The 21,847-nt window shown below is 41.8% G+C and overlaps 1 protein-coding gene across 1 annotated transcript in view; it reads right to left on the bottom strand.

Moving 5' to 3' along the window:
- Positions 1-21,847, bottom strand: part of LOC306972477 (laminin subunit alpha-3-like) — a 57,281-nt gene that overhangs the window by 23,780 nt on the left and 11,654 nt on the right. The window contains exons 3-28 of the mRNA XM_079569100.1: positions 19,791-19,908; positions 18,946-19,064; positions 18,692-18,862; positions 17,632-17,729; positions 17,291-17,406; positions 15,918-16,036; positions 13,723-13,813; positions 12,728-12,859; positions 12,288-12,338; positions 11,402-11,446; positions 8,335-8,469; positions 7,435-7,569; positions 7,103-7,237; positions 5,985-6,119; positions 5,851-5,903; positions 5,438-5,537; positions 4,892-4,944; positions 4,715-4,820; positions 4,528-4,627; positions 4,237-4,393; positions 2,619-2,757; positions 1,455-1,597; positions 1,261-1,364; positions 858-1,014; positions 584-747; positions 403-511 (exon numbers count right to left, since the gene is read on the bottom strand). Coding sequence (XP_079425226.1) covers positions 403-511; positions 584-747; positions 858-1,014; positions 1,261-1,364; positions 1,455-1,597; positions 2,619-2,757; positions 4,237-4,393; positions 4,528-4,627; positions 4,715-4,820; positions 4,892-4,944; positions 5,438-5,537; positions 5,851-5,903; positions 5,985-6,119; positions 7,103-7,237; positions 7,435-7,569; positions 8,335-8,469; positions 11,402-11,446; positions 12,288-12,338; positions 12,728-12,859; positions 13,723-13,813; positions 15,918-16,036; positions 17,291-17,406; positions 17,632-17,729; positions 18,692-18,862; positions 18,946-19,064; positions 19,791-19,908 — 2,985 coding nt within the window. The remainder of the gene's footprint in view (positions 1-402; positions 512-583; positions 748-857; positions 1,015-1,260; positions 1,365-1,454; positions 1,598-2,618; positions 2,758-4,236; positions 4,394-4,527; positions 4,628-4,714; positions 4,821-4,891; positions 4,945-5,437; positions 5,538-5,850; positions 5,904-5,984; positions 6,120-7,102; positions 7,238-7,434; positions 7,570-8,334; positions 8,470-11,401; positions 11,447-12,287; positions 12,339-12,727; positions 12,860-13,722; positions 13,814-15,917; positions 16,037-17,290; positions 17,407-17,631; positions 17,730-18,691; positions 18,863-18,945; positions 19,065-19,790; positions 19,909-21,847) is intronic.

The following is a 21,847-nucleotide window of genomic DNA, read 5'->3' as shown; positions in this document are numbered from 1 at the left end:
TAAATACTACGCTGACAGAAAAGACAAAGGGAGAGAGGGATATTGTACATTGTGCCACAACTCAATGACACAATGGAGATCTTTTTTTCATTCAAACTTGGCTGTAAACACTGCTAAAGTGGCGCTAGCCCACAGTTTTGCCCATTAGCCTGTTCTAGCTCTTCTTCTTCGTAACTCTATAAGTGTGTATTAAGTTTACTTGTATTACCACCAGAAGGACTGCGAAAAGGATTTATTAAGGTAAACAAGTTACCAAGTTCTTCTTTAAGACAATTAAAATAGTTCAACTCATTCACCAGAATATACTGACACCTGAAGTTGTTTCTCAATAAAAAATGTTTTTAAATCATTACGATCAGACTTCATTACCAGCTAAGTGCAGCATATGTATAGTTTTCTCACCAGCATGAAAGAAGTTGTAGAAGTCTGAAGCAGGAGTGCTGTCTTGTGAGTTAGCTGCAACATGGCCACCCTGTTACTGCTGTCCACTGCCACACTCCGGCACAGGAAGCTGCAAAACGTAAATATGTTAGACATGTTTATGTGTGAAATCAAAACCAGCCAAACGCAGTATGCGGCAGACCTGAAAGCACAGCTGTAGATGTTAGCCCTCGCCAGTATCTGACTGCCAGACTGTCCACTGATGAGCATGTTTACATTCTGCATTGTGTCCACTTCACTGCCATACTCCAGGACCAGGGCATATGCCCCAGGCTGAGGCACGCGCAGGGTGAGCTGAAGCTGGGACTAAAACACAAAATGTTTCTTAATAGAACAACCATTTACAATAATATCTTTTTAAACACGACTAGTTTATATTTTACAGTGGTGTCTGGTGTAAACCTAAGCCGTCCCACCTGCCTCCCATTGAGAAGAACCATCTCCGGGTGATCTGGCGTGGGGCGGCGCACTTTGGCCTGCCTCCTCTTGCGCAGATTGCGGCTGGACAGAACTCCCTGTGAGCCCAGGACTGAGGCGAACACATCCAGAGAGAGATGCTTGTAGAGTAAACAGCTGCACAGGGCAAAAAACAAGACAAGACAGCTGTAATAGATGTGAGTGGGAAAAGCGTATCAAAGGGCTTAGTGTATATAATTATTACATTTCTTAAACCTGCAGATTTTGACCTTTAATCATTTAGGTTTACTGCTTAACTCTTAACTATCATTGCAAAGAAGTCAAAAAGTGCCAGAGCCCATATAAAGAATATAAAAGGACATTTGACAACATAGAAAACGTAACTTTGTATTTCAGACTTACTGCGTGTCCCTGTCAGCAGTGCGTTGGTATGTGCATGGCGCAGTGACCTTTTCCTTAAGCAGCGGGGCTTCATAATAATCACGGGGGAGCAATACTAGATAATCCTATGGACAGTAGAAAACAAATGATTCTGCACTTATGAAACTAAACTGAGATGAGATTTTCACACAGTCCAGTCAGTATAATGGAGTTACCAGGAGAACTCCCTCCGCTCTGATGTGAATGAACCATCTCCCAGGGGTGAGGGCAAAGGGCTCCGCAAAACCTTCTCCTGGGACCGTCAGGAAAGATGGAGATCGGCTTCTGGGAAAGACTAGATCCTTACTCTGTTCAGACCCTGCCAGAAACATACAAATATGATGTTGCATACTCACATGCCTCAAACTTAAACACGCATGTCTTAAGTGCATTTTTTGTTTCATAGTTTAATTTATATTTATCTTTTTTTTAATGTCTGAGAGACTTGGCAGGCGGATAGAAGTGGAAATACAATTATTTAAAAAGCCTGAAATAGAGCAACCTCTTTCTGTGCAAGAGCATTTAGTTTCTCTCTGTTTAGCTGTTCTCTTCTAGGGTGGCCACATCAAGTCATCCGCTTTTATGTTCCTTGCCTTTCTGCCTTCTCTACTCTCACACAACTAGGGCTGGGGGCCGTTAAAGCATACCAGTTCTTTTTAAATGGGGGGAAAAAAATAAGAAAAACTTGGAAAGCGTTCTGCCCTTTTGTGGTTAAAGGAAGTTTCTTGGTTGCTTCACCTCAAACAAATGATACAAATGCAAAAGAAACGACATGGAAGGAAAAGGAAAATTATTAATGATTTTTATGGTTCTATATGACAAATATTTTAGTATAGGTATGGAGAAAAGTATTGTTTAAGTACCAGTATCGAAAATATTTTAACGGTACCCAGCCCTACACACAACTAACTTTCTTTCACTGCATCCAAATACAAATCGTCTTGTCCTTCTGAATGGTAGCTCCCCTTGCAAGCTGAACAACTCAAATTTAGGACTAGAGAAGGGGTTATTCAAGTCAGAATCTGTACTGGGTTGTTTACAGTAGTGGACGTTTTCACTTTCCCTACGAAGGCTTTGTCAAAGACCGTAATTACAAGTAGCATGCTGACTCATTGGTACACCATAACGCCCCAGCCTGCTACATGCAATTTCAGTCAGTCTGGCAAAGCCTTGACAACACCTCCCAGTACAGACCGATGACGATTTGAACAAGACTTGACAGAGAACCCACTCAAACACGAATAAAAAGTAGGATGCATTAAAGTCAACCACACATAAAAGATCACATAATATTAGTCAATGGGTAACAGTTAATGCGTTATTGATGCCAGGAGCCTTACCTGGAGTGCCCCTGTTATTAGTAGCTCGCAAACGACCAGCCACTGCGGAGCTACTCGGGTTAATGAATCTCAGAACCGCACGGAACAACTGCGGACTCTCATCTTTAGGGTCAACATGCACACTTACTTTGACTTCATTCTGCAGGGGGTACAAGTTACACACGCAATGATTTAACACACTCACGGGCTCTACCATAACAAAGGAAGAATGATGTTAAGAGTGCAGGTGTGCTTAGGAGCGGTTGAGTAAACAGAGGAAGTAAATTAACAGCGAGCATGCAGGAAGCGAAGGGGAGGAAAAAAAGGTAAACCGAGCAAACCCCATCAACTTACAATCACAGCAAGATTTAGATCCGGCTTCATCCACCACCAAAATCCTCGCTTTAACGGGCGCTTTCCCCTTGCGAGGCGGGGTGCCGTAGCGCATTACAATATGGAAAAGGCCAGGAAAGCCGAGGCTAAGCTCAAGGATCACCTCTGGCTGGAAGAAAGAGTGTTAGTTCCCATAGGCAGCAGTAAACCGGCACAAGGGCAGTACTGTGGGTTCAGGATGTGTTTCATTAAATAGCATTCTGGTTTCCTGATTATCCTACGATCCCATGCCGATATGCTTGGCCAATATTTTCCAAATGCCTGATCTATAATCCTGTAAAAACATAAATACTTGGCCGCTCCAACAGAGGCCAATTCTATGTTATTACTTTAGGTGATTCAATCATAGTTTCTGTCCCAGCTTTGATTAGTTGCCGTTAGCATTAGCATACCATTGCAAGCCGAGGCATTTTGTGCGGCAATTCAAAACACAATTGCAGATTTAAACTAACTCAGCGATTGAATTCTCCAGGTTCATGTCCATATTGACTTAGGTCTAGTGAAACTAACTTTAGTCAAACTTGTAGCAAACCAATATTCACTGTTAAGTTTCTTAGCTTCCCTGAGGCCCGGGAAGTTGTAGAAGGGTTCATTTTAAAGCCCTGACTTCTTCCAATCCAAAAACAGGAAGTCTCTATCACTTTTGGTCCCGAAGATATCGGCTTTTATCGGTGCTAGATCAGCCAATAGCCAATATTGTAATATCCCCAAATATTGTCCTGATATATCAATCGACCTCCAGTTTTGTTATGTGTACATTTTAAATTGTTGTGGTCTAAATGTATATCCAAGTTAATTAACTTAATAAATAAAGACAACCAGTTCACTATTGACAAATGTTTGTTTTTCAATATATGTAGAAATAAAAACACATTTCCTACCACAAATAAGAATAAACAACAGGTATAGGCCGTTCAAAAAGAAATTTAACTTTTGAAAGAAACTATTCGGGAGATATACAACAACTGCAGACCATTTTCCTTGATCAAAGTTGTGCTATTTCTGAACATCTATAAAAGTCTGGGGTAAATTCCACTCATTGACAGTGATGCAGGTAAAGCCCCCATGCAAGTCTGAGAGCAGTAGAACATAATAACATAGGAACAAACAGAGGCGCATGAAAACATCCTGAACCCGCTGAAGTGTGTGCCGTGATTTAAGCATTAAGAATAATGGTGAGGAAGGAGATTAGAAAAAGGAAGCGGCGCTAGAGTAGTATTTGAACTTAATGTCGCTGTGAACAGACCTGTGCAGGTGACATGACGGCGTAACCCCTCCAGCTGTAATCTGGGAACACCTCCGGATCATAGCCGAAGCGTACCGGTCGGGCGTTCGGAGTGGTCCCGTCCTCCAGCTCAAACTTGAGATGGTGCAGAGTGGGGAGGTAGTGCTTGGGAGCCGGGCTAAATGGTTTCAAATACAAACAATTACATCAGCCTCTTTGGGTAGCCTAAATTACACAAGTGAAGTGTTTTTTTTTATATATATCGCAAACCCAGTCCAGTTATCAATGTGTTGTGTTAGGTGTGTCCCTTACGTCGTGCATTTAAGCCCGACTATGTTCTGGCGGCATTGACACTGTCCCGATAGGTCATCACAGGCTGAATCAATAGCTCCGCCCACATCACACTGACAACCTGCAAAAGACATCCAACATTCTTAAATTACAGCGTACAAGATGATTTCACATTGGCTAAAAAAAAGAATTACGCAAGCATCCCAACCTTGGCATCCAAAGTAATTGCGTTTTCGAAGCAAGAAATATCCATCCTTGCAGGTATCGCATCCATGACCACAAGAGTTGGGCTTACAATGACACTGTCCGGTTTTCTGTGTCCAAACAGATCAGGCATCAGCATGTCAAGAGTAGGCAATTTGCTTAACATTACATTTTTATCTACCTGTTCACACTCTCCAACCCCACTCAGTGTTCCTTTCACGTCACATCGACACTCTGTAAAAGGCGAGTTAATGAGGAGATGGCCAGTGAATAGTGTCTGATAACAGAATTGGCGAAACACAAGCACACAAAACTCTAATCTTCAGATCTGACATCAAAGGTGCCGCGCGCTCCTTTCAACCGAGTGAAAACAAAAACCAGGTAAGGTCCAGCCACAGCGGAGCGAAGCATTCTTTGGTTATTATTTTCCAGTTTGTGTGTCCTCAGGCAGAATGCAGAAGTGCTGCTGTGTAACCTAAGAAAGGGATCTGGACATGGAATGCAGCTGCAGCTGAGACAAAAGCCATATTATAAGCCCCATTTTTGGAGTGTCAGTCTAGGAGCCGAGGAAGGAAAGTGTTTCTGGATTTTGATAGCAATGCCTTACAGTCTCGTGTTAATTCTAGTAATTTAAGAATTCAAGAATGTTCCAGCATTGAACATGGACTTCACACTCCAGCAACACTTAAGGTCAAGCAAAAACATATCTGTGTAGTCAATAGCTCACCTATGCAGCCTCGAGGGTGGTTTAAAGCCAGATTCCAGTAGAGCGGTTTACATTTATCACACAGGGTTCCTTCCACATTTGGACGGCAGCGACACGAGCCCTGAAACAACATGTACTGAGCATTTGCCTTTTTATTTTTATTTGTTTGGACTTTCCTTACAACTCCTGGTTACTATACATCCTGTTTACTATACACCATTTTTAAGCATATTACAATATTCTGATATCAAACACATTGTAGACTGATGGACAACTTTGGCAACACAATAACTGCCAAGGCGAAAGGTGAAACTGTAGTTTCACGCCCAAAGAAAGAATGCTGTGCAAACCTCTGCTATGAGGCCAATTAAACAATTACCTTTCCCTCAGATCAAGATAAAAGCTCATTAAATGGCTCATTAAATGGCTCATACCGCTTGAGGGTCAGTCACATCTGATCCTGCAGAGTTACAGATGCCAATGGGTGCTAAAAGCCAAAACAAAAGAAAAGTTTATATTATTTACAATAAGAGTAACTGTATATTTCTATGCAGGAAAACGTGTTCACCAGAGCACTGGGGGAACTTCAGTCCAGAAGCGCATCGGTCACACTGCTGGCCCACCACACCAGGCAGACACAGGCACTGGCCCGAAAGAGGGTTACAAGTGTTGCCATAAGAGCCTTCCTGGGAGCACTGGCAGGCTGGGTGTGTAGGATACATGAAAACAAAAGGTCAATGCACAGTGGTCCCACATTTGAATTGAATGCAGTAGTGGCTCTGAATCAGGTCTAGATCAGGATACATTTGAAGAACAACCTATAAAGCAGGGCTAAAAGAAAATCTAAAGAAAACCAATGCGCTTATTATAACTAGAAAGGCGTATGTGCACGCAGGATACACGCAACACAGTTTAACCTCTAACCCCTGCCATAACCATGTGCATTATCTCCAGTTTGGCTTTACCCAAATCCATAAGGTCACAGCCTATAGGCCTCATTTGAAAGCTAAGACCTACAAAACTCACGTTGTCGTTTCTTTTTTTTTCGCGCAGTTTTGTTTTTTTGTGTCACAATCTTGTCAGTTTTTCATCAGTTTTTTGTTGCTTTTTTGACATTTTTTGTCATATTTTTGTCGCTCTTTTGTTGTTTTTCATTCTCGTTTTTGTCACATCATTGTCCCTTTTTCCTCACGTTTTTGTCACTTTTACATCACTTTTTTTCAAGAAGCTTTTAGATTTGGGTAAAGCCAACCTGTAGATAATGTGCTCAGTTCAGGTGGGGGTCAAGAGGTTAAGAACCAGTGACTCAAAGAAAACAGGTCAGACTTAGAAATGTTCAATGTCAAACGGTGGTCAAATAAACAAACACACTGCAGTTGTAGTTTACAGTAAAGCTGCCACTACGAGTCTATTCCCGTGTTTCCCAAGAAGGGCAAAGCTCCATATATACGATACCCTTTAATCTTTGTGAAACACAGTGAGCGGCAGAATACATGGAATAAATCATTAGGTTTGGCAGCATGTGTCCTTATATGATACAGATGGGGATTCAGTGCCGTGAGAAAGACACAGACAGAGGCCGTTGAAGGTAGCAGGCATCTTGACCGCCACGACTGAGATCACTCGAGGTCAATGGGGAATGTTTCTGTTTTAGCTTTATAATAAGAAGCAGTTATTTGTGCTCACCAGCGCAGTCCGGGTATCCATAGTAACCGGGAGCGCACTCGTCACAGCTCTGGCCCAAATAGTTGGGGAGGCAAATGCACTGGCCATTTGGAGTGCAAACAATGTCAGCAGCACCAGCCCCGTCACAGAGACAAGCTGCAGAACCAGAGGATCAAAACGATACATATTCATTTAGTGCTGTGCTGACAGTAGAGGTTTTCATTCAAAACTATCTTAAATGGTAAAAAGGACAAGATAATTAGTGATTGATTCGTTTGGGGCCTAAAGTCTGTTTAAAGCAAGCCTGCACATTTACAAGAGGTCATGGAAATCCAGGTGCATTGTATTCGTACCCTGGCAGTTTGGAAACGAGTGGAATCCGGGCTGGCATCGATCACATCGCTGTCCCTCCACTCCAAGGCGACAAAGGCAGCGCCCCAATGCATCGCACACCTCTGGGACTGTTCCTCTATCGTCGCACAAGCACTCTGCAACATAAAGGCTTTTCTAGATCAATGTAGCAACATGTATGACAAATCTGAGCAAAGAAGGCGGATGAAAACCATTCTTAATATTCTTATCACTGTTAAAGGGATATTTCAGGATTTTTGACATTGGGCCTCATTTCCTAGCTATCCAGAGTGTTGTTGATTTCTGGAGATATATTTTTTTATATTCATGCAGTTCTTATATTTGAAGAGTTTTGTGGTGCTAGGCTAGTGCAAGGCTAGCACATTTCTACGGTATCAGCTAGCCTGCATTAAAAACAGTCTGACCCACTCCACAGTGCACCTGAGGCAAATAACTTATAACGCCAGACTGTCGATAGAATAATTTTTTGGAGTATAACTGACCTTGCATCAAATGAATGATCGCATTTTGAGGGCTGATGCTGCTCAAATATAAGTTATTTTAAATGCAAAAAGGTTAAAATTATTCTATTGACAGAGACATTTAAAACGTTAGTCTGGCGTTATAAGTGATTTGCCTCAGGTGCTCTGTGGAGTGGGTCAGACTGTTTTTAATGCAGGCTAGCTGATACCGTAGAAATGTGCTAGCCTTGCACTAGCCTAGCACCACAAAACTCTTCAAATATAAGAACTGCATGAATATAAAAAAATATATCCAGAAATCAACAACACTCTGGATAGCTAGGAAATGAGGCCCTATGTCAAAAATCCTGAAACATCCCTTTAAGGTAAGCATTCACATTTACATAAGGTCATGGAAATCCAGGTGCATTATATTCGTACCCTGGCAGTTTGGAAATGAGTGGAATCCGGGCTGACATCGGTCACATCCCTGTCCCTCCACTCCAAGGCGACAAAGGCAGCGCCCCAATGCATCGCACACCTCTGGGACTGTTCCTCTATAATCGCACACGCACTCTGTAACATAAAAGCCTTTCAGGATCAATGCAGCAACATGAACATGTATGACAAATCTGAGCAAAGAAGGAGGATGAAAACCGTCATCACTGTTAAAGGGATTTTTCATGATTTTTGACATAGGGCCTCATTTCCTAGTTATCCAGAGTGTTGTTGATTTCTGGAGGGATATATATTTTTAATTCATGCAGTCCTTATATTTGATGAGTTTAGTGGTGCTAGGCTAGTGCATGTCTATGGTAACTAGTAGCCTGCATTAAAAACAGTTTGACTCAAGCTCATTGCACCTGAGGAAAATCAGTTATAACACCAGACTACTGATGTAAATGTCTGTGTTGACAGAATAATTTTTGAAATATGACCATTTTGCATTTAAAAGAACTTATATTTGAGCAGCATCAGCTTCCTGGTTGTAAGCTACGCAACGGCGGAGTGATCTGCTAGCTTACCGAGTCTACAGTAGTTTGTTTTTCCTGCGGCCGGCATTACTACACATGGAATTCACAAGGAGCTTTTTACAAATCAGATGTGGCAACGTTTGGAGGATGATTTTGAAGACGTTTTTAATGCAGGCAACTAGTTACCATAGACATGCACTAGCCTGGCACTAGCCTAGCGCCACTAAACTCTTCAAATATAAGGACTGCATGAATTAAAAAAAATATTTCCAGAAATCAACACTGGATAACTAGGAAATAAGGCCCTATGTCAAAAATCCTGAAGCATCCCTTTAAGGTAAGCATGCACATTTACATAAGGTCATGGAAATCCAGGTGCATTATATTCGTACCCTGGCAATTTGGAAACGAGTGGAATCTGGGCTGACATCGGTCACATCCCTGTCCCTCCACTCCAAGGCGACAAAGGCAGCGCCCCAATGCATCGCACACCTCTGGGACTGTTCCTCTATAGTCGCACACACACTCTGCAACATAAAAGCCTTTCAGGATCAATGCTGCAACATGAACATGTATGACAAATCTGAGCAAAGAAGGAGGATGAAAACCATTCTTAATATTCTCATCACTGTTAAAGGGATATTTCACGATTTTTGACATAGGGCCTCATTTCCTAGTTATCCGGAGTGTTGTTGATTTCTGGAGATATTTTTTTTTTGCAATTTATGCAGTTCTTATATTTCAAGAGTTTCTTGGTGCTAGGCTAGCGCAAGGTTAGCGCATTTCTACGGTATCAGCTAGCCTGCATTAAAAACAGTCTGACCCGCTCCACAAAGGCAAATCACTTATAACACCAGACTAACAATATAAATGTCTGTGTTGACTGAATATTTTTTATTTTTTTTATTTTTTTAATATAACCATTTTGCATTTAAAATAACTTATATTTGGGCAGCATCAGCTTCCTGGTTGGAAGCTACGTAGCGGTGATCTGCAAGGTTATCGGATCTATAGTTTGTTTACCTGCGGCCGGCATTACTACACGTGTAATTCACAAAGGAGCTTTCAACAAATTAGATATGGCAAAGTTTGGAGGACTACCCGATGATTTTGAAGAGGTTTTTAAATGCAGGTTACTAGTTACCATAGACATGCGCTAGCCTAGGACTAGCCTAGACCCACTAAACTCTTCAAATATAAGACAATGTGTTTCTTAGAATTAAATCAACAACACGCTGGATAACTAGGAAAAGAGGCCCTATGTCAAAAATCCTAAAATATCCCTTTAAAGTGTTTATCTTTTCATGAAATCTTAGGGAACGTCAGGGAAAATAATGTCACCTAAGGGTGTGTTTTGAATCAACCTAGAAAAGGACAAGTCTATCTTCCCCATGTAAAAGGTTTGAGGGGTCAAAAGATCTCCATAAAATACTGATGGTGAGATCACAACATATTTGATCAGAGGTGTCCATATTAGTGGAGGGCATAGTTCGGTGCTTGAGGAAAAAGTCTATTATCTTATGTGCCCCACACGAATGCGTCAGGTCTAGTCAACAATCAGACTGGCACGCACTTCCGCTGGTTAAAGTTTCTTTGTGCCACCCTGGGTCAGCCAACTCTCTCCTGGCATTGGTATGTGGAGAGACTTGGCACCACTTTCTTTGCCTCCGAGCAACTTCACACAGAATGAGCTTTAGAAATTCCTTTTCATTCAGCTCACAGAACAAATGACAAATTCCTGAACGGGCACGTTTAGGAAAGTCACTGTTTGTCTAATTTGTCAGAAAATGACGGAAAGATTAAGTGTTTGGCTCGCTCGCGCTCTTAGCGTGTACTTAACTTTCCAAAGAGCACCGTTTGGAGCCCAGGAAGGGGAGCTAGCATTGGGAGCATCAACTAATAATAACAACAACATTTATTCATGAACGGTCCCAGGAGTTTAAACCAAGAGCTGAGGGGACAAGGGCCACTCGATCCTCCCAAAGGATAGACAGGATCATTTAAGTGCATTTTATAGAGATGATGAGGAATCTTGGTTAAATCAACAACACATGTTTAGCATAACTTCAAGAGTTTAAGAGTTGGTACTACTGAAAAAATACACAATGTCTAGACCCATCCTCGGCAGGGATTGAGATTGTATCTAGACTAAACATATTTAATGGCTATAAGCAATAAAACATAAGTGGTGGAAACATTATTGAGAGCGAAAAAGAAGGTGAAGCTTTCTGGACTTTAAGAACACAAAGAAACACCACCTCGTGGCATCTGCAGGTGGAGGTAATCGCTTTGTGCTGTCAAGAAGACAAGCTAAATATGCAGGACTCCATCTTCCAACTGTCTTGTAAACTCAACATCCAGCCTAAAGTGAGTGTTGCTATTCAAATAAAAACCCTGACACCAGCTTTTAGTCATAATTTACTGAATCTCAGCTATCTTAAAGGACATACAAACGGCCACAACCCGACAGAAGCTATGCACCAGGGTAACCGAAAAGATTGTAAACACATTTTAAGTACACCAATCATACTTACGCTGACAGCTGGGAGGCCCGTAGTGTGCTGGTGGGCAAGTCGGGTCTGGACAAGGTAGAAATTCAAAGTTTGTTAGAAACATGTTCTAGGTTTCATTTTGTTGTGGTGGCTTAAAGTGGACATATCATGCATAATTGGTGATTAAAAAAACATTCGTATGGGCACCTCTGTGTTTTAAATTTGGAAATTATCGAAGGAAAAAACATGACAGCATGAGAGACTAGGCTGGAGAGAGAGAGAAATTTAGAAGGAAGCAATCTAGCTCCCTCCCCTTCCTATCCCGATTGTTCGCATTCTGTTAAATGTGTATTACATTTAGACTTGCAGACATCCCTTTAACTTACAGCATGCTACCAAATCAATGACGCCATAATGAAAACACTTTGGGGGTCATTTGTCAAGGCAGGTGCTAAATAGCAGGTGCAAGCTGAAAAATAAAATATGCTATTTTGTAGACATGTTGCACTGAATTTACCATTTGATGTCACCTGAATAACAGTATTAAGGCCCCAAATCTGCAGTGTAAATAAGACAATGCTGCGTTAGTAAAAAATGCATAAAGGAGTCTGATGTTGATGCACATGCTACTCCCTTTGCACTTGAGCAACCCCTTGATAAATGACCTCCTTTGAGTGCAGAACATGACCAGTGACGGATAATGGTCTTTAAAGATATCGAGACAAATTATATTCCATGCAGAAGAACAAACAATCAAATGTAACAGGATCACTCAAAACTGTGTGAATGAAAAGAAACAATAGGCATGTTTTTGATGAGGGGCACCATTATCACATGGATAAAAGCTAAAAGATAATAATCATTTGCATGACATGTCTCCTTATAGAAATGGTATGAAAGGCATGAAATATTGTAGTACCACTCTTACCAACAATGGGGCCTGCAGGGGATTTGGTGGTTGTTTCATAAACCGGGTATTCTGATTGCAAAGAAGACAAAAGTAATACACATCTTGGCTTGGACATATGTGTCATGATGCCAAGTTAATGCTGTGATCATGGTGAACATTTTTATCTATTAATATCAGGCCTGAAAGAACCATAAACTTTAATGAGCATATTTAGTCAAAGTCAAAGTGTGATAAGTCTGTATAAATGAAAGAATGTCTGTTGAATTCACTAACTACATGCTCAGTCTAGTTACTCTGTGCCACTATAGCCCAGGGATGTGTATGAACCAAGTCATCAGTGTAATAAATCAGCTCATTCAAACATAAAAGTCTCTTTCGTTTCTCAGTCACATAAGAAAAACCTACTCCTCGGGCGCGAAATATGTACAAGCATGATGATAAATGCTCTGCAGACTTACTGATGCATTGTGGGTAGTAATAGTATCCATCAGCGCAGCGATCACACATTTCCCCTGTAAACTGTGGCCGGCAGATGCACCTTCCAGATCCCATTTCGCATCGGGCGCTGGTCCGCTCATCACACCGGCAGGCTGATGCGATCAACAGAGGGAAAGTTAAAATAAATAAATATTAGCAGCCTCAAAGTCATCTTGATTGTGCTTTCCAACTGCAGATATTGCATGTTATTTCACGCTCCCTTTTTTTACAGGTTTACAGATGCTTTATTGTCCCCAAATGGAAATGCGCCTTTTAAAGGTCGATGGGGGGCAATTAAATAAAAAAATTCTCCACAATCTTTTTTTTTCTGTCTCACAGTATCCAAAAGTAAATAAAAATCACTTTGCCCATGTTTCATCTAAACCAACCCCTTCCGCTGCTAATCCCTCATAATGAAATTTCAGGATCTTGTTCCAAAGTGTTCGAGGCAACTAGCTTAATTCCACTGCTTTCTAATGTCCAAACACAACTGGCAGCTATTTTTGTGGCGGGGGGGGCGGGTACAGCCACGGAGCATTAAAGCAATGTAAACATAAGCAGATCCCTGTTTAGCAAGAATACAAACCCTGGTGCCAGTAGCGCTTACGCAATGGTGCCATTTGTGTCTGTCTTAAACAAGGGGTTGATCCACGCTTTGAACATCAGACAGTTTAGCTTGACTTTGGTGAGCCGTGCATGCCATACCATCACGTGAACACAGTTGCCAAAACATTTTGTATGTGTTTTCTGCCCAACCAAGTGGGATCTGTACGAGCAAATACTGTGAGATCGCATAAACTGTGGATGTTGTGTCAACATTGGGTAAGCTGAAAACAATGTCCCTGTGTGCTATGCCCCATTTGTTCCTATTTAAAATCGAGACCGCATTCTGCACCACAAGTCGCATATCCTTCATGAGCATACACAGTCCAGCATCACCACAGCGGGCAGAAATTCAGAGAAAGGAAGTACGTACGGATGCAGCCAGTGGGAGACTCCGGTGGTACCCCATAAGGTCTGAAGAACCCATCACTGCAGATCTCACAGTTTACTCCAGCTGTGTTGTGCTATGAGAATTGAATACAAAAAACACATTATCATTATTATATGGATATTGCAGCAAACATACATGAAGTCATCTTTCATCCACTCATAGTAGGAATGTGACATGTATAAAAAGTCGCCTACACACGGTCTGATCACTCTCAATTCAATTCAATTCATCTTTTTTATTTGAGCATCTGGAGCTCCACAAAGTTCTTCATAGGAGCAGAGTTCAGCACAGTAATCAAGCAAAAGAAAGATACATGCGTAGGTGAATAGCCAAATAGATAAATAAATAATGTGGATATGATGCTCAAAAGGAGCAGGCAGAAGCTTCAGCTTGTTAGAGCCTACCCCCTTTCGTACTTAAAGGAATAGGCCACCGTTTTTACATACTGAGATATGCTCTTACCTCACTTTAGCCGAGTTAATATATCCCCGTCTGGTCTTTGTCCGTGCGCTCTGCCAGGCAAACGGAGCACATACGCAGCCTCTCCCACATGTCACATAGCTCCAAAAAAGCTCACGATAGAAGCTACCAAGCTCTTCCACGTGTTCCCTATTTAAATAAAGTTACGTGAAGTGTTTTCATGCGAAGTATATTTACACAGAAATGTAACGTGTCGATTTTATAAGCAGATAAAAAGGGGGACTATATTGTGAGGCGTAATGATACGAGGAGCAAAACGTCCGCGCAGTAACTCCTAAAGACTTCCCCCGCTCACTTCCGTCAATAACCTTTAGGCTTTTTTGGAGCTATGTGACATGTGGGAGAGGCTGCGTATGTGCTCCGTTTGCCTGGCAGAGCGCACGGACAAAGACCAGACGGGTATATATTAACTCGGCTAAAGTGAGGTAAGAACATATCTCAGTATGTAAAAACGGTGGCCTATTCCTTTAAGAAATAGATACATTCATTAACTATGCACAAAGAAGATATGACATATAGTCATTTTATCATATTCCAGTGACTATACAATCATCAATATTTATGTTACAACATTCTGCTGCTCAAAATCGCTTCATATTGTTAGTAATACGAAACTCATCAATGGAATAGGGCTGGGTACTGGTACATTTTTATTCTGATACCGGGACTTTAACAATACTTGGTTTACGATACCGATATCAGAACAATTTTTTTTAGATACCTATACCAAAATATTAGTCTTCTCAAACCAGAAAACAGAACAATAATGGTTAGAAGATATGCAAATTTACAATATCGGGTTCATCTTCAATATCAAGAAATGCATGGGGAATGGGGCATCATTTCGCACTGCAGTCTTGGGACAATTGGGAGAAATTGTGGCAAAAAAAAAGTGTAAAGAAGGGAAAGGGTATTGAAAATATTAGTTATGAAAGATTGGCAAAAAGGGAAAAATAGAGGAAGTAATAGGGGGGAAAATGGGGCAAACATTAAGATAAAAAATTGAGGAAAAAAACATTTATTTAAGCTGATTTATCTGAGATAACCAAGTCACTTCCTTTAATTCTCTACTTGTGCAATACCATAATGCCGTGGGGAGTTACTAATGTACACAATGCGGCGTCGCGAGCTGTCATCATTGAAGTAAACATAATGGCATCGAAGAGACTAATGTTAAGCTTCCAAATACCTTCAAAGAAATTTCAAATTTAACAAAACTCAAAGGCCTCCAGCTCGTAGCTATGGCACAAAGCATTATGGGTGATGTGCAAGTAGGTAGAGAATGCTGTCCCTCGACATCAAAACTGTATTTTTTTTGGTACCTGCTTTAGTAGTAGTACCTAAACATTTTTTTTCTATACCATACCGGCGTCGTTTAACTGTACCCAGCTACAATGGAATGGGTTTGGCCACATTTTTTTTAAACCAATGTTAAAAGCAGTTCTGACTCTGCTAATGCTGAAATGAATCGATAGATTTTTATTATTATCAAACTATTTCAACTGACATCATGCACAACTGGCGTGGTTTATTTCCCATGTGCCTGTAAAGCCATAAAGAAATGTCAAATTGTTTTATCACAAAGCCTCACTGCTCTTTGGCAAAATAGCTCTCATATCGTTCATTTCACCGGTTTTGGCCCCAGATTTGCTCATGCTCACCCGGGAATGGGTTTGGACTTGATACTGGCTTCATACCTGGCAGCCGATGCACACTCCTCCGCCGTCGTACCTGCCGAAGGTGTCTAAACTTGCTCTCCTCTGCTCCACCTCTGGGTCGTAAGAGCAGTCGTAGGCATGGGAGAAACACTGGCAGGCTAAAAAAGAAGAAAAGGAAACCCCCCGACACACACAGACACACAAGGTTACGCCTCAGCAAATTACCTGTGATTCTGCCTTGTCTATATTTAAGCTATGCAAGGTGCTCATTTTGTGAAAGCGATAAGCCCGGCTGTTAAGATTTTGGAGAAACTATAAAAAACCCTGGCTACACAAGTTGACACGTCCTTTTCCTGTGCACCTCCCACAGTCATCTTTATGAATGACTAAGGTGCTTCTTTTTTTTTCCACAGCGCACCGATTGGATTACAAGCTTTCTCCGTCTTCCACCCGCTGCCTTTGTGGCTGCCGTAAGGTCATATTTCATGAAACTATCTGTCAACAATCCAAAGCAATTAGACCCTGGCTGACTTTGGTCTCCTGTGCCCGACTGGGAGGCCTGCTAATAAGATGGCATTGGGGGTATCTGGTAGACAGGCAAAGTGGTGCTAAGCAGACAAAAGGCAGCTATCCCAAACTAAGGCTATGCTCACGATCACACCGGGAGGAAAAGAGACAAAGATCAAACCTTATTTGATCGACTTAAGCAGCATTTATTCATACTAATCTGAATAGGCCATATGTTTTAGGGAAATATCCAGCCCTAACTCACACTACGCACTTTTAATTCTGGAAATGTGCTTGTCATCTTTCAAACGTGAACCTACAAATCAGTCTCTCTCTCTCTCGCAATGTGTGCCTGTACGTTTAGCAATGTGTATTCACAAATTGCTTGGAGTTACAACAATGTTATGATAAATTACCCGAACATGACAGATTCCTCGCAATCTGTCAGCATAATTTTAAGACCACTTCCAGATGTTTGCTCAAACTTAAAAGCCCTCTAGATTTAGATTTAGTTCTCATTTTCCATTACACTGTATATACCTATATCAAATACATAAATAATTGTTCTCATGGCACATTTCCCCAAAGTGTGATTGATCTTGGGCTGTTTTTATTTATTTTTTTCGTTTTACATGGTGCGAACATAACCTGCGCTGTGCCCCATACTGCTCATCGTTACATACCATAGGAATCCCATGCCTTCACCGCGCCTCTCCACAACACCATATGAGGGCATCCACAATGGGGCTTTAAATATGAGCCGCGGAGCACGAGGGCCCTTCAGCCTCTCGTGCGCTCGTAATTCAAAGCGCCAACAGCGTGGACAGAGAGAGAGAGAGAGAGAGAGAGAGAGAGAGTGGACGCGTTGGTGTTTGCACTCGGGGGAGATTGTGGGACACACTCACGCTGACACTCATTGGGGCTGTGGACAGTCGCGGCGCGCCACGGCTTCTGGTTGAAACCCGGACAGCAGCGGTCACATGATTCGCCGCAGGTGTTATGCTGGCACTCGCACTGCAGTCTAAAGAGAGACAGAGAGCAGACACCTGGATTTAGACATTCTATCAATAGTGTCGGCGGGGGAGAATAGTGGAAAGTTTCAAGTATTCCTATATTGATTATATGGACGTGCAAATATCTGAACTATCATCTAGTAGATAATAGACAAACAATCAACAAACTAACAATAATTGACCCTTTTGACAGTAAGATTGTTCATTTTGCAACACAAAGCAAAGGCAGTAACCTGGGGTTCTCCTGGTGACGGTTTCCTCCACAAACTTGTGCGTGTCCATGGCAGACACAGCGCCCTCCAACACTGACGTCTTTGATGCTGTAGTAATACTGTAAATGAAAATGTAAATAGTAAGAGGACTTTAGGACGAAAATGCTTTTAGTTTTAGTCACATTTTAGTAAGAGGAAAAGTCAGTTTCATAGAATCTCTTTGATTTATAGTATAGGTTTTGACAAACAGATTACACCACAATAGGCACTGGCAGAAACGTCATTGTGAACATGTCTTTTTTTTTCTCCTCATCCTCTGATCATCACTTTGAGATTTTTTATTGACAGCGCCGTCCGCACATTCGTTCATCAACATGCTTTCTGTGTTAATATGCTACTGTATATTGAGCTGTCTTGAGAAAAGATAAAGTCCCTGTGACATCACTGTGAGACGCGCTCGCGCATCGTCTCATCTCATTAACATAAACTCATGAACGTCTCTGAATCAGAATTGGTTTCATTGCCATGGTTATGAACCGGTTCACAACTAGGATTTTTTTTCAGTCGTCATGTTTTACGCCCAGCTCACATTAAATCCGGTTAAGCTCTGGTACGGCCTCTGCGATCTTTGAAAGTCAGTAAAACCAATGTTGCACATTCACACTGCTCCGCGAAGTCCGGGTCCGGTTACCGCAAGAAGTCTATGTTTGCCGAAGCCCGGAGCACTCCGGATCAAGCTGACAGAAGAAACACGAGCCAAACAGGAAGTCAGGTCTCGTGTAAAAATCTTTCTGCCCACTACTTATCTGGTCTCGTTTACCACCTGAATAAGGCTTTTGTTTACAAAAACTACCTATACACTGAGCTACTTATCACGTGAACTTGCACCAAGCGCGTGAACCACGAGCACTTCAGTTCTCGCGAGTGCCGTTTCTGTGCCTGGCGCAGCATTTGGCGCCGGAGCCAGCAGAGCTGGCCACAGAGTCAGCCGGACTCACTGTGAGTGGTATTTTGGGGCAAACCCGGATTTTTATTATCATTTGTTGTAGTAAAGACTGTTATGATAGTGCAGATGCTGTACCCTGCGAGTCACAGTGGGGTCCCTCTGTGCTTTGGAGATGAGGTGGCCCAGCAGAGTGTTCGTCCGGAGGAAGCGTAACCGAATGTTCGTGGCCTTGGTGAAGTCACGCAGCACCGGGGAGTAGGTGAAGTTTTGGGCTCCAGGACGACCATTGATCAGAGACACCACTATCTGAGCAAAAAAACATTTGGAACATTATGCTTTTGCTAAACTCAGAAGTTAAAATTATACATTCAGAGGATTCAATGTTTTACTTCTCCATTCTCTAGTGGAACGGTCCGGGAGTATTCTGTCGTGCAGATCTGGTCATCATCTCTTACTATTCGAGCGTTGGGCTGCTTTCCAAATCGCTCTATACACTCACGCTTTGAATCTGCAAAAAGAATATTAACCTATGCAATTGAATCCACTTATTATTATTTTTCTACACAAGTAAGACACTCAACTCGATCATAAATAGAGCCCAGTCAGCAACATTTTGAAAGTTCTGAGAAGAGCGGAAATCTTCAAAATGTTATTCCGCAACGACAAACAAGGTATAGCGCCTAAAAATACAAAGTAAATATTCCAAGTATACTTTTGTATCGCAAACCATGCGAACATGCATTCCCTGTCGAGACCAGGCTGCAGAGAAGCTAAATGTGTGGCTGTGCGTACATTCTAATCCATCTTCACAAAGAGGCCTGTTTTGCTGCAGACAATCTGGCTTAGAGCAGCAGGAAAAACACAGGTGTAATTAGTGTTAAATAGAATAATGGCTATATCCTTCGGTAATACCATAGTGAGCGTTGCCTTTCACTAAATATTTAGTGTGGCTTATATGGGACGGCATTACCTTAAACTAGATTAGAGCTTAGAATCATAAAAGCTCAACTTCTGAGGATTTTAGACGCCATGTTGGCTTTATAACCATAAAACCAATGGCTATACATTGAAAAGGTCAGTATTTACAAGGCAAGACGGCTCTTACTCCAAACTACGCTATCATTCTGCCTGCTATAACATCTGATAAGAACTCTTTGATCCCATCTCGAGTAAAGTGCAGTAAATTCCATGTGGTTTTGGGGCTAATTTCAACATGATCATGAAATCGACATACGTGCGAAATAGTGCCAGGGAGTATAGGTTTGCCCACTGTCCACGGAGCGCTCCAGCACCCAAAGGTCAGGCCGAGGGGAATTGGCGAACTTGATGAGGACGTAGGCGACATGGAAGAGCTGAAAAACACACAGGGGAAAAAAAATCCTTAGTCATTTGTTAGAAACGTGTGGTACATTTCCGGAGGCCACGCTAACCCTAAGCTCTGACAATAGTCCATTTCCTTCTCGTGAATGCCTGGGAACAAGATCAGTCGGGCTGTTTCTTTAAAAAATGATCAACACCGGACTAATGAAGCTAGCGTTGCTCTGCTTCCTGTTTTGGTCTTTTATTGATAGAGTGCAGAGTGTAGCCGCTATCTTTGCAACCATGCGGGAAAGATTCAAACAATCAGTCGATCTGCAGCAGGCGGCAGTGGCAGGTGTAGTCCAGTCAGTGAGAAGTATATCTCTCACCATCTCTATGTCAATCACGGGCCACACATGAACACAATGCACTCTGCACCTGTTGAAACATCAAACTGAGAGCTATTTGAATGTTTTAATCATAGCCATTCACTCCATTGAAAGTAAAGGAGCCTTTACGAAATGGCACACCAGTAGAGCTGCATATTTTGAAAGCAGTTGGACATACTATAGGAAACAAGCGGAACTACCACACCAACTTTATTCATGAAGTACTCTAAAAACGTCACAGTTGGCCAAAGTGCTGTGACGATGGAATAATTAACAAAACAGTCCTAACACAACATGCCAAGTCAATTAAATACAAATACACAACAAAATACAGCCATAAATAAAACAAAGACAAATTCAGCTATGCAAACAAAATCTGAAACATATCTCACTTAGTGCCTGCGAGAAAATGTGCGTTATCAGAAGTGATTCAAACACAGGCAGAGACTGAGCCTGTTCATCTCTGGAGGCAACGTGTTTCAAGGCAGCTTTGGGGCAGCAACAGAAAAAGCCCTTTCCCTCATTTTTCACTCACCCATAATTTACTGTCACCACTGAGGCTTGGCATTAGCCACTGTGCACTGTGTTGTTGTAGTTTTTCGATGGATAAACCAAATAGGTGCACCATGTTTAATCTTCTTGTACATAAAATCAGATCTAAGTGGGAAGTGAGAGTATAATAGTTTCTCACCATTATAGAAATCTACAATTATTTCACTCGTGGGCTAATATCATCAAGCCCTACTGCTCAAATCAAAACCAAGCACTTTGGCTTTTTCAAAACCCTCTAAAAGTGTAGCTTTGATCGATCATGTACTAAACTCAAAGCATTCTTTGTGCCAGTGGAATTTACAGCCCCTAACACTGGCCAGTCGCTGCACCTACATTGTCAACAACAAGCCTTGGTATAGCTGACACCACACCCTTGTCTTGTTGTATCAGTGTGACACATTGATTTCTTAAGGCAAAAATCCCAAGCAAAGATTTTCCCTGCCCTGAAGACGAGACAGAAAACCTTGTATTCTTACTAATAAATACAAGAAGACGTTTAGGGCAGGTCCGCACTTGTACTGTACCCCAGAGAGGGAGAGCATTTAAGCAATCAGGCTCTTGTTTCTCTTTCTCAGGTGCTATGCGAACACTTGTCTATTCATGCGTTCATGCAGCCTCAGAAAGTTACGCCTCAATGTTGTAAATGGTTTCGATGAAGTTGCGTTCCTAAAATTGCTTTCAAAAGTTTGGTGCATAAAACTGTTCAAAAGCACCTTCTGTGACCTCACTTTCACAGGGGGTGTGTCCCAGAGTTAATCAGTGAGCACTTCCACCGACATGTCACCGGATGGGCAGAGAACCAAAATGCCACACACAAACAAACTGGTTCAGCAGTGAAGTGAGGGTACAGTGAGGAGGCGGGTTTGCCAAAAATGTTGATGAGGTTATTTTTAAATTGGAGCACTAATTGAGACAAACAAAGGACCATAAATAACAACAAATAATAGTATTCAGTGGGAGCATTTCATATTACTTTGAGATTTTTTGTGTATTTTATTCAACACCAAATATTAAATGGGAAAGCTTTTAGAGCCTGGAATTTTAACATGAA

The sequence above is a fragment of the Gobius niger genome, assembly GCF_951799975.1.
Source record: "Gobius niger genome assembly, chromosome: 13".
NCBI classification, from domain to species: domain Eukaryota; kingdom Metazoa; phylum Chordata; class Actinopteri; order Gobiiformes; family Gobiidae; genus Gobius; species Gobius niger.
The sequence above is the reverse complement of the archived record's forward strand: the minus strand, read 5'-3'. Positions and strand labels throughout refer to the sequence as shown.